Genomic DNA, 12,087 nt, shown 5'->3' with positions numbered 1-12,087 from the left:
TCCTTCTGGTATGCAGATGGGCTTTTAGTGGGGATGGCTCCTGTGTTATGCAGGAGATTACACTAGATGATCACAATGATCCCTCTGACATTATATCCTATGAATCACCTCCGCAAATGCAAGTGAGCCTAATAATAGTTCTAACTTGGACAGAGAAGAAAGGGCAGAAGGCTAACATGAACTTGGAGAAAGCGATTCTGTTTTCTCTGTAACCCCTCAGAAATGCAGAGACCTGATCTGTGTTTGTAACAAACAGAGCTGCAGTAAATCTAGTTTGTAATTGCTACCTTTTTATTATGCCTGCAGATTTACTCCGTCTCTTTCAATGCCTCACTGTTTGCCTGCTTGGAAACATCTCAATTGCCAGAACTGGGCAGGAATTGTCCCCCCTTCTCCTCCCTTCCCATGTGCCAGCCATGCTGGATAGGATCTTGGGGAGATGGTGAGAGGGGCTTCCTCCTCCTGTCCCTGTGGGTGACGCTTGCCCCTTGGTATCTACAGGGCGTGTTATCCAAGGCAGTCACCCTCTTTATAGAGGTATTTGGGATACCTTTATTTCAGTCATTTTTCTTTAAACTGGGAGCTGATGCTGGTTGGCTTGACCAAAACTTAGGGAGCTGATGGAGAGAAATGGGGAGCCTGTCATTAGAGAGCTCTGCCCAACTGATCAGGGTCTTCGTTCGGGTCTGCCTGCGGAGCACAATGTTTGCTGTCACCCCCGTGTCTGTTTTCTCTTACAGCCGGCTTACCACAGGCAGGCGGCACAACTTGCCAAAGCTGTGGCAGCTCTGGGACCAACCTGGGAGGCCTGGTTTGGGCAGGAGAGAGCCCAAAGCGCGTGCCTCCCCTCTCTCCAGCCCCTTCCACCTGCACCGCTGCCTCCTGCCTGCTCTCGTGCTGCTCCCTGCTCCTGTCGGGTACGGGGAGCTGTAACACACCCTCTGGAGCAGCCCCGTGTAGGTTTTGGGGCACCTTGTCTGGGATTGTTGGTTTGGCACTGCCATTACGTGGAAACAGTCGGGTTGCTGGCTGACGAGCGTGGGAGTGGGAGCAGGCCTGCTGTGTGGCGTGGCAGCATTATTTCTGTCTCTTGTGTTCCTTCTAAACATCATTCCAGTGCGCTGAGACCGGCAGCGTGGTGTGTTGGATTGTTTTTGCTGGGAGGTATGGGAACAGCTATTTTAATATTGCTTCAGCTGTGAGGATGCCTTCTTCTAAGTTATCAGTTGCTGGGGGATTTTCTTTTTTTATTGTGAAGTAAATCCAATTTAGCTTAGACTCACAGCGCACTTCAGTGAGAGCCACAGGGGTTCCTCATTACTGGTCTGTGGTGGTTTGTTTCAGACGGTGTCTGGGGGGAAACACCAGGGAGCGAGGTGCAAGGTTTTCAATCTGTGTTTTTTAGCAGTGCTTATTTTGTAGTTGGGTCTATACAGAGAATTTATGACTTGGGCAACTGCGTTTTGTGCAGGAGTTGCTGTAGACAGGCGCCATTACTCTTTTGTCAGAGAAACTATTCTTATAGCTGTGTTCTTGCCCAGCTGCTGGGGTTTGATGGAGAGGGGCAGGATGAAGGAAACCATTGTACAGCCCACCGGCTGCAGGGATTGAAGCTGCAGCGTGAAGGCCAACGCTTACAAGGCGGGTACCTTGCTGCTGGAGCCATTCGCTTTGTCACGGCGGTGTGAGAGCAGAGGGATCTGCAGCACAACCTGAAGTTTCGCTTCCTGTTTATTTGAAAGCAAGAACAGGAACAACAAAACGTGCGCAAAAAAAGAGCTGCTAATTAGGCTCGTTCTGTGTTAATGAAGTCAGGGCCCAGTGCTCAGGATGAGCATGGAGGCTCTTCTGTGAGCTACGTGGTCGTGAACTCTGGTGCTTTGTGGTTTGCCTGGCTTTATGCTAGGGGGGATAAAAATACTCTGGTTTCCATCCTTACATTTTCAATGCTTATTTTATGTCTTTTTATATGTGAATTAGTCTGAGATTGTTTGACAGAGATAGTTACTTCCAAAATGTTTTTGAAGTCCAGAAAATCTTGCATGTGAGAATAAAACCTCCTCCTCTTGTTAATGTCAGGCTGGCAGGTGCGTGCTAGTCCTGGGTGGGGCAGTGCCTGTGATAGATGCTCCTGCTTGCCTGAAGGCAAAGGGATGTTTCTAACTTTAATTCCTAGTTTCTTAATTGAAACCCACAGGCTAATTCCTTCTTTCATTTCTAAATTCCTTCACTGAGCTTAAGTGAGAACTTAAGTAAAGAGGTGGGGGAGGCAAATTTAAGTCTTAAAATGTGAGATGACCCTTGGTATCTTGTGCTAGATTGGTTGGCAAATAAGATGCAGATTTGCCTAGTCTAGTCTGTACACTTCTCCAGGGCACTTTCATTATAAGTGTTGCTCTGCCAGCTATTTTGGGTGTGATAAGTTTTGTCTTTCAAAAACTGAATAGTGCAGTTCTGTCATGTAAGCACACAATGCATTTTGGGGAAATAAGGAAGCTGGCTCTCAGTACGAAGCGGAGGTTAAAGAAAGGGCAAACCACAATCCAGTGAGGTTTTTGGTTTTTACCTCTCTATTTTTAGATCGTTTTGCTCCTGAACATGATATTTGCAAGGTAATAACTTGTACTTGAACTGCAGTTTCAAAGTGCCCCAGTACAGTTACGGGACAGTGCTCTGGGCGGAGGAGGTACGTAAGGCCATAAAAGTGACTACTGGGGGCGACCGAATGCCAGGACATCGGGGCACTTGTACACCAGAGCAAACATGCTCCGGGTGTATGGATGTGCATCGTGTTGTATAGCAAACAAGCATCCGGAGTAGGAAGCTTTGCTTTTCTCTGTTGTCATCACAAGAGTTTAATTTTCTGTGTGTGTGTGTTTGGTTTCCTTTTATTTCCTCTTAAAGGAACAAACTGTTCTGACATCAGCTATTACAAGCCCATTAAGTGACTGGAGGGCAGGCAGAAACTTTTTATTTTAGAGTAAACAATTGGTAGGATGATGAAGCAGAAGCTGGCCCACACTCCGTCCTTTGCTGTCATGCAGTCTTATTCATCGAGGCTGTGGCAGTGCAAAAGGAAACACAAATATTTTGGCGACTTGCTGAATTTGTTTCGCGCTTGGCTACAACTTGCTGACATTTTTAATGTCTTGTGTGAGAAATTGATGGTATGTAGTACCATGTGCTTCGTTGAATGGTAATACTGTTCTTTGACTGAATATAGCTAATTTGTTATCTGAGTCATAACGTCAGCCTCCAGGGGTTAGCTTTACAGACTCGTAGGAATCTAAAGAAAATTAATTTGGGGATAAAGTAACTTGTCGCTGCTGTTAACAAAGCACCAGTATATTGGTTTCAAGTTTCTTTCTGACGATTTATAGCAGAAAGCTTGACACAACCCCAGCTATAATGTTGAATTACAAAAATCCTAGTTTCACAGGCTCTTATAAAGTGAACGCGAAAGGGTGGCCTGGCCAGGAAAGCATCCCCTGTGGGTTTTAGAGCCGAGCAGAGTGCGTCAGAGAGACAAGGGCCGTGCGGGTTCCAGTTCCTTGCTTAACCAAAGCAGAAAGGATGCTCTCATACTGAAGAGGTAATGCAGTGTATAAATTCATATTGCTCCTGTCTCCATCGAAGTAGTCAATTTGTGTTGAAGTCACCTTTTTTTTTTTTTTAAATTTACTTGTTTTTCTCCCCCTCCCTAGGAAACCTTCATTTTGCACTGAGGGAGAAGGGGCTGGGTTTTTAGTAAATGTCACATGTGCGACTGCAGTGCACGTGGTCTGAGCACTTAAATTGACTTGGGCCTGAGGTTTGCAAACTGGGGCGGGAGGGGAGAAGCAGCAAGAGCAAGGCCCAGACTGCTGGAGCTGGTGGGATGCTGAGGAGTGGGATAAGAGGAGCTGGACAAGAGGAGCGGGACAAGAGGTGTTGCCTTCTGCTGCACGTGTGCCTGGAAGGGGCCAAGGCCCCTAAGGCCTGGGCTGTGCAGAGCTCCTGGCACGCAGCATTTACACATCCATGGCCATTTTCAGAACTGCTCTTACCCTTTACCACAGTCAATGCAGCTAGTTTTGGTCTCCTTTGCAATGTGCCTTTATCATCTTAAGGATTAGCAATGTTAAAAGAATGCAAACCCCCAAACTTCAGGGTTTCTCTTCTTGATTTTCATGAAAGCTTAGGGAAGTGAAAAGGCAAACCTAGCCTTAGGAAAGCATCCCGATGTGTATGTACGTACTTGGGGGTATCAGCAGAAAAGGAAAAGAGCTTACTGAATGATGCTTAAAAAGAGAATGACATTTAAAAGTCAATGTGTTCTATACAGATAGTATTTGCAATTACTGTGCATTATCAGGAGGTGGCCAGACTGTGGGACTGAATTTTGTGCAAGGCTAGGTTTTCAGTTCACTAGTGTCAGTTAATAATGCAGTCTGTTCCTGTTTCTTGAACAAAAAGTTGGAGGAAAAAAAAGTCTAAATATCTGTTATATTTGGAGTTTTAAATCTTGATCCTGCCCTTGATCCTATGAGATGAGTGTTTGGCACAGAATATCCTGCTGGTAGATCCTACCTGTCTTCAACATCAAGGAATGCTGTTTCACTGAGGGATTCCAACAGGATTAGTGAGGTCTTTTAGATAACTGTCCCCCACAATGCCACCTAGAATCTCAAACAGGTGTTTTAAGCGTGACCTGATGCTTATGTACTGTAGGTATCTCTTTAACAAAAACTTTTTTCTTGGGCTATCTTGAATTTCTGGTTGAGCTTAAGGTGCAGCTGAGGAGGAGACTGTGCTCGATCAGTTCTAGATGGCAAAAAAGAGAAGCACAGAGGTGAAATAATGACTGCTGTCCACTGTGTTGCAGGAGGCATGGACTCTTGTCATGCTTTAAGCTGACTTTTTGAGTGGTAACCTCAAAGGAACTCAGAACTGAGGCTGTATTCTAAATTGATAACAAAATTTTTCATAAAGCTTATTAAATCTAAGCTGCTGTGAGACCCCATTTCTTACTAATGTGGCTTCTCCTGTCCCAGCTGAGCCTTCCTTATTCGTGTCTGTTATATTAAAACAAACACGTGGTCACTTGTTCCAGTGCACCAGTAGCCCACATGTCTGTGGGTAGGTACGTTAGAGATGGCATCAGTTTCAGATGTGCATGGTGGGCAAGAAAGAAGAAATTTTGAGGTGCTTCACATCATCTGGTCATATTCTGTGGCTTTTATTTAAAAAAAAAATCTCTATTTGTAAGTAAAACGTTACTGTAGAACAGTCTCAACTGCTGCTTTTTGAAGCGTATAATCTTTTAAGTGGTGCCTTTTAATCATAATCTCATTTATCTTCAGCTTGTGTGTATTTTTTGCCCTCTTCATGATTTCATGAAGTGGAACACTTGCAAGTTTCAGTCCGGTCTTGTTACGGCTTCATCCTAGCGAAGGAACCTGGTGTTCATGGTTTTGAACATCGTGGTGGGACATGCCTTGTTGCAGTGAAGGGCTTGGGGCAATCCGTGCCAGCTGCCACCAAGAGGTTTTGCAAACAAACAACCAGGGCAAGTAGCAGGCTGTGGGTTGCCTTGAAGCAAATCTCTGGGCTGGGCTGTCAGGAGGTTCACGGAGTTTTGAAGGCCTTTTGGAGACTGATCTGGGCTGCAGCTGTCAGACTGGAAGTATTGATCTGGGCTGCGGGTGTCATGGAAATATTGAATGAGACCAGAGGAGGGCCACAAAGATGATCAAGGGGCTGGAGCACCTCTCCTATAAAGACAGGCTGAGGGAGCTGGGGTTGTTCAGCCTGGAGAAGAGAAGGCTACGGGGAGACCTTATAGGGGTCTTCCAGTACCTAAAGGGGACCTGCAGGAAAGCTGGGGAGGGACTCTGACAGGGAGTGTAGGGATAGGACAAAGGGGAATGGCTTTAAATTGGAAGAGTGTAGGTTTAAGTTAGGTATAAGGAGGAAATTCTTCCCTCAGAGTGTGGTGAGGCCCTGGCACAGACTCCCCAGAGAAGCTGTGGGTGCCCCATCCCTGGAGGTGTTCAAGGCCAGGCTGGATGGGGCTTTGGGCAACCTGGTCTGGTGGGAGGTGTCCCTGCCCATGGCAGGGGGTTGGAACTGGATGGCCTGTAAGGTCCCTTCCAACCCAAACCACTCTGTGGTTCTGACTGTTTGCCCAGTGGCAGGCACTGCCTGCCTTGGCTGGGGTCCACTGCGTGGGTTTGGAGGTTAAAGCCTGTGACAGGCTGCACACATCCAGTTCTTTTCCTTGTTGGCTGCAGCAGGCAGGCCTGAAAATTCATGGTGTGTGAGCTTCCTTTGTGTGGTCTGTAGTCAGCAGGTAATTCACTGCTGTTTAAGTGCAGGTGATGAGGCATTGCCTGGCCCTTAGCACTGCTCAGTGTAGCTTTACCTGAGAGGTGTTCTGCGGCATGGCCAGAGCTATGCTGGAGGTGACAGCCTGGTTTAGTGGGACAGGCTTACTAAAACTGCAGCTGACTTCTAAATGGCTTTTTAAAAAACAGTCTGGAAAGCCATCTTCTCTCTGCTGAGCGGGAGGCCACTGCTCCTCCCTGCACTTGGACCCGTAGGTGCTCTCCCATCCTTCCTCCTCATCCTGCCCGGTCCTTCCAGCTGTTGGCTGGTCCCCGGTGGTGGCATTCTCCATTCCTTCAGGACATGTGAGATCAGTGATCTCCTTCCTGAAGGAAGCTATTATCTGCATTGGAAGCATAAGGAAGTACCTCAGCAGCTTTTAGAGTAATGCTTCAGGGTGAAGAAGTGTTGACAAAGTCTGTAGATCAAAAGCCCGTGGTTTCATAGGCTGCAGCTCTTCACCGAGAAGCCTGTGATTTTGGTAAGTATTTGTCCTCCCCAGTGCTGAGATGCTGAGCCTGATGCAAAGCAGATGCTGTGGTTGCTGTCAAGACTGAAACACTTGTATGACTCCACAAGTACCAAAGTTAGGTATAGGTTTCAACAGCTTTATTGACAAGTTGGGTTTAAAAAAAATACAACACCTCTGCCATTGAGTCTGAGCAGTGTTTAATATGACCTGTTTTGAACAAGCTAAGATGAAGAAGAATGCATTTTCACTCATGGTTTTCTTATTTTCTCTCTCCAGATGAACACAATGATGTACAGAAAAAGACGTTTACAAAATGGATAAATGCTCGGTTTTCCAAGGTAACATTAATTTGAAAATACTTCTTTATTCTTTGTGATGTATTGCCTAGAACAATATTGGTTACCTAGGCTTTGCTCTTACTACTGTAGAATACCCCTAGATAAATGTGTCAGAATGCCTAATGAAAATATACCTCTGCTAAACAAAATAATATATATTCCTTCTGTCTTTCCACATGCACATAAGCATTTGTCACAACATAAAAATACCATGCGTCTGATTTAAAAACTCAAAATGAAAGATTCTGTTTGTTAATATTTTCAAGTACGTAGATATCTGCATGGTGGTGTCTGGATTTTAGTCCTCTTACTTTAAACGGTTTATTTTTGCATGAGTGCGTTAAAGTAGCTTCTGAGCCCTAGTCACCGTGTTTACTCCATGCTGCTGAGTCAGCTTTACTCATCCAAAACACTCTGCACACCTCCAGTTGAGGCCACCTGGTATTGCTACTTTGAGTCTTGACTGTGAAATCTTGTATAATTGCTTGCTCATTTTGATTTTTCCTTGGCTCTCACGCTGTACACTTCTTCTTTTAATTCTCTTTATTGATTTGAGACTTATAAGAGGTTCTTGTTTTATGCTTTGGGAAGAGAAAGGAAATAGTGGTTGCTTTGCGATGCTATTTAAAGCCTGCTTTTTATGCCATTCTGCTGATAGTGAAAAATGACACATTGCCCAGGCATGCCGTGCCTGTGGGAAGTTTCCCTCGTTTATAGTTTGAATGTGTGAACGAACCTGGGCTATGATCAGAGAAAATTTTTTTTTTTTTTTCTTCTAGCCGGTATGGTGCTGAAAGTGGGGTAAGGATAACTCCTGGTGATCCCACTTTGATGAAAAGGGCCGTGCGTGTGGAATACTGAAAGTTGGTGCAAGTGTAGTAGGAATGCTGGTGCCCTTTAAATAAAGGAATGTGACAGTGCTATGGCAATGAGTGGCTTCCTCTGGAGCATTGCCCTTCTGAAGTTCTTGGTCAGCAGAAAAAAAAGTTTTACCTTCCTTCCCTTCCTGTGCAATAAGACACTGGGCAATGCAAGGCTTGTGGCCTTGGTTGATTCATTTTTGGCCTAGCTTTGTTTTGATTGAAAGCTGATATCCTGCACTCTTAATCCAAGGCATGCTTGGCTAGTTTCCTCTTCAGGGGAGCGGCGCGTATGCGTAACTGGTTGCTTCTATTCTGCCTTTGCTGCTGAAAAAGAAGAACAGTCCTCTGGGAGCAGGGTTAGGCAGGGCAGGATCATGTAAGGAGTGAAAACTTGGTGAGAAAGGAAGGCTTATTTTTAGAGACTTACCCTGGCTTAAAGATGGCAAGAATACGGAAATGGTAGTGATACTGAGAATGTGTTATGTGGCTTGCTTGTATGCGTCATGGATGTGATTTGTATTGAAATGCATACAATTGTTTTCAGCTTTTATACCTGTATACCTACGGAAATATTGTATGAAATGGCTTTTCCTTTTATGCCATGTATTTGCACAGATCCTGCTTAGTCCCTGGAATGCCCTGCCTAGAGGGTGTGGACAGATGTTGAATTTGAAATAACTTGGTGACTTCATGGCCCGTTAAAGTACCTGAAGTTATGAAAGCTATGTTAATAATTGAAGAGAATTATATTAAAGGACATACTCCTGACTACTGCATATCTAATTCAAACTTGAGCATGCCTATATTTCCATATTAAGATCAAGATATATGAAGATTCATGAACTGGGAAGTTCAAATTGCAAAGAAATTGCTGGTGTTAAGCAGAAATCTCCCTCTGCAAGAAAGTCTAGTTTTAACTATGTTTTGAAAATGTACAGAGATGGATTAGTGTTATTGAAGTTTTTGCATTTACCAAGTTGTTAAAAATTCCTTTTTTTGTGAACTAGATTGAGCTGCTTAGTAGGACTTGAGATATTTTAGAGGTTGGGTGAATATTTCTGGCTTCTCTAGCAGAAAATGAAAGAGAAACTCGGGAATTTTGTGTGGAATTGTAAATTTTACTCTAAGAATTTCAATTGTCCTTCCACATTAACTGCCTTATAGTTCCTTCTCATTTAGATGCATAAATGCAAAACATAAACAACTGAGGCTCTATAACCTGTTTTTGCAATTTTAGGATTTTTGTATACCATTGCACAACGTACTCAAAATTATTTAACTTGATAGATTCAAACCAGTTCAGTGTAGATTTAGAAAGGATCTAGAAAAGAGCAGTGTCTCTCTGTTCTCACATCAGAGAATAGGTAGATGACTGATACACAGTAAGGCTCGAGTATGCTGGGAGGTGCCAATGTCTGCTTTGGGCAACTATTCAGCGAGATAAAAGTTCTTGCTCTATTTTAGAGTACAGTAAATTGTTTTTGTGCCCTTCATATAAACTTTAAATGCATCTTACTTACACTTATTTTTTGAAATGAAGGCACAAGTACATTTAAAGTGGATTGCGACTTAAGGTCAATAAATGCACTCAACAAAGCCTCAGTGCTTACTACAGAAATCTTCACCTCAGCAGAGCAATATGTGCTGCAACTCACAGGCCTATGATGGTTATGTAGCAGGGATATTTTGTTAAAACTAAAGTGAATCTAGCTGTTTTGTAGATTGTAGCTACTATAAAACTGTTGGATAAATAATCTATTTTACCACACTTTAGCCAATAGGGAAGTCGACACTGAAACAAATACTAACACAGAACACTTCAGCATATCTCTTTTATCTTGAGCCACATGTGGTGTTTTTCCTTGTATGCTTTTTCCATTGCTCTGTCCACTGTAATTTTAGGAGTCAGGTTTAGCTGTTTCTTTGTGTATAGCCCACTTCATGCATCGAATTGTGCGGATAATTATTATATTTTAAGACCGTATGTTAAAACTGTATTTTCTATATCTTTGACACTCCCGTGTCACCTCTCGCGTTAGTTTGATTTTATTTTTGTGGCTGTGTATTTGTGGCTGTGCATTGAAAAAAGTCTGTCCAGGTTCTAAAATCAGGAGGTCAGAAGTGGGGAAAAAAGTGCTAAAATTAATGTACCTTACCTGTATGCTTTACTGAACTTTTCAGGAGTGAAAAGGATCTTGTACTGCTTCTTCTGCTGAACTTTGTTACTCAGAATAGATTATCCTCAGTTATCTATTACTCAATTACCTAGTATTTTTTTCTGCTCGCTGAGTATATGGCCACACGCATTCACTTAGTATACACAACATTACTAAACCATGACATGAAGCTAAAGGTAGCATCTTTCTCAGTTTGTTATACCGTGACTTTAAGGTTTACTAGTTTGCAGGTTTCAATGGATGTATTTTCAGAGCACCCTTCTGCATTGCAGGGGACTGTCTTGTGTATTTACAGCCATTGCAAGTAAAGGTAAATATCAGTAGTTACTAATTTTCAGTACCCAACCAAACCTTGATTAGCTTATCCAGAGGGTTTGATATTTCCAGAAATATCTTCAGATAATCCAGAGCTCCTCAAATGGTTCATCTTTTCAGCAGACCCAAGCAAACCATCTAAAATATATAATAGGCTTTCAGATGGAGCTTGATCAGCCTAGAGAAGGGACTTAAAGATGATGATGCCTGTGTCATCAAGGACTGGGCTTAATGGTCTGGGGAGGTCTCAGTCTTGCATACGGTTACTGATTACTTAAAAAATTACATTTTAAGTTATTCTGTTTAGCATTACAGAGGGACTCTTGGCTAAAAGTACAGTTTGAATCCAGTTTCACAGGATTGCTTTCTGCTCCATTAACCATAGTGCCAGTCTTTTTCCTTCTTGCAATATTTTCCTGCACTTAATATGTGCTTCTTAACTTCTACTACAGGATGGAATAAGGCAGGACTTCCAGGTAGCTCTTCTGCACAGTGCTTCTTGCGTGAGCAGGTCCAGCCTGTGTACAGTATAAGTCAGGTACTCCAGGAGAAGGTACAGAAATTGTTTGATAATGTGTATGCATACAGTATTTGTTACACATAAATAACAGAAGTGAACAGAGATTTTGCAATCAACCCCAATTTTGAGTTTTTCAAACTCTTAAGTAATTTCAATCTCAGTCTGTTTGCATGGCACATCAGCAGGCCTGGGCTGAGTCATACAGACGTGTGACACTTCAGCTGACAAATAGCATAGTGGTAGGGTACTTGCATTTTCAGTCTGGACAAGTCTGCAAGGCTTCTAGGAGATCTTACAGGCATAACGAAATATTCAGGAGTCTTGTGTTCCACTTTAGACCCTGCAAGTACAGAATCTTCTGGCGCGTTTCTTTACAGCTCCTCCTTTCTGTGACCTTTTTTTGTCTTCACTTACAATTGCAACCTCTTGTGTCAGAGAGCTTGACTGCCCAGCAAACCCTGGCAAATCTGTGTTTTCCGTCACCCTGCCTATCTTGTTCCCTCTTCTTTGTTGTGTAGTTGTTTGCCCAGCGAGAGACAGTTTTTCCTGTCAAAACTGCAGACCTGGTCTGTCTGTCCTTCCTTTCCCCTTCTTCCATTCTACATCTTTTCACCTTCCCAGCCCTTACAGGATTTGATCCTTGTGTGGTCAGTAATATTTTTGCATCTTCTTGTGTAAGCAGTCCTAGTCTTGTCTTCTTTATCTCCTGGCAGGAGACAGTCTCCACTGGCTTTTGTGTTCTCATTTTCCAAGGTATTCCTTTTCCAAGTTTGCTTTCAGATGGGTTACTTTCCTCTTCCGCTGTTCCTGAACTTGGCAGGTAGGACCCGGAGTCAGCACAAGAAACATGATGCCCTATCTCTTAATTTAGATCTGTGGAGTCAGATCTGTCACAGCCTGTCAGAGCTTCGCGCTGTCACTCTAGAGGAAGCTCACAGATCCAGCATGGGCAAACTGAGACTTTCCTTTTCCCCGGGGAATCCTATCTTCATTACATTTGGGAAGTTTTCCCACAGGGACGGAAAAAACACTTGAT

The 12,087-nt window shown here is 43.5% G+C and overlaps 1 protein-coding gene across 4 annotated transcripts in view; it reads left to right on the top strand.

The window, feature by feature from the left end:
- The window catches only part of UTRN (utrophin), a gene marked incomplete at its 3' end in the record, with an annotated part of 371,669 nt that overhangs the window by 49,972 nt on the left and 309,610 nt on the right, over nucleotides 1-12,087 (top strand). For all 4 annotated transcript variants that reach the window (XM_083828444.1, XM_083828443.1, XM_083828445.1 and 1 more), the window contains one exon: nucleotides 7,115-7,176. In XM_083828444.1, the coding sequence (XP_083684570.1) occupies nucleotides 7,115-7,176 (62 nt within the window). The remainder of the gene's footprint in view (nucleotides 1-7,114; nucleotides 7,177-12,087) is intronic.

This window comes from Anser anser (assembly GCF_964211835.1).
Source record: "Anser anser genome assembly, chromosome: 3".
In the NCBI taxonomy this organism is placed as follows: domain Eukaryota; kingdom Metazoa; phylum Chordata; class Aves; order Anseriformes; family Anatidae; genus Anser; species Anser anser.
The sequence above is the reverse complement of the archived record's forward strand: the minus strand, read 5'-3'. Positions and strand labels throughout refer to the sequence as shown.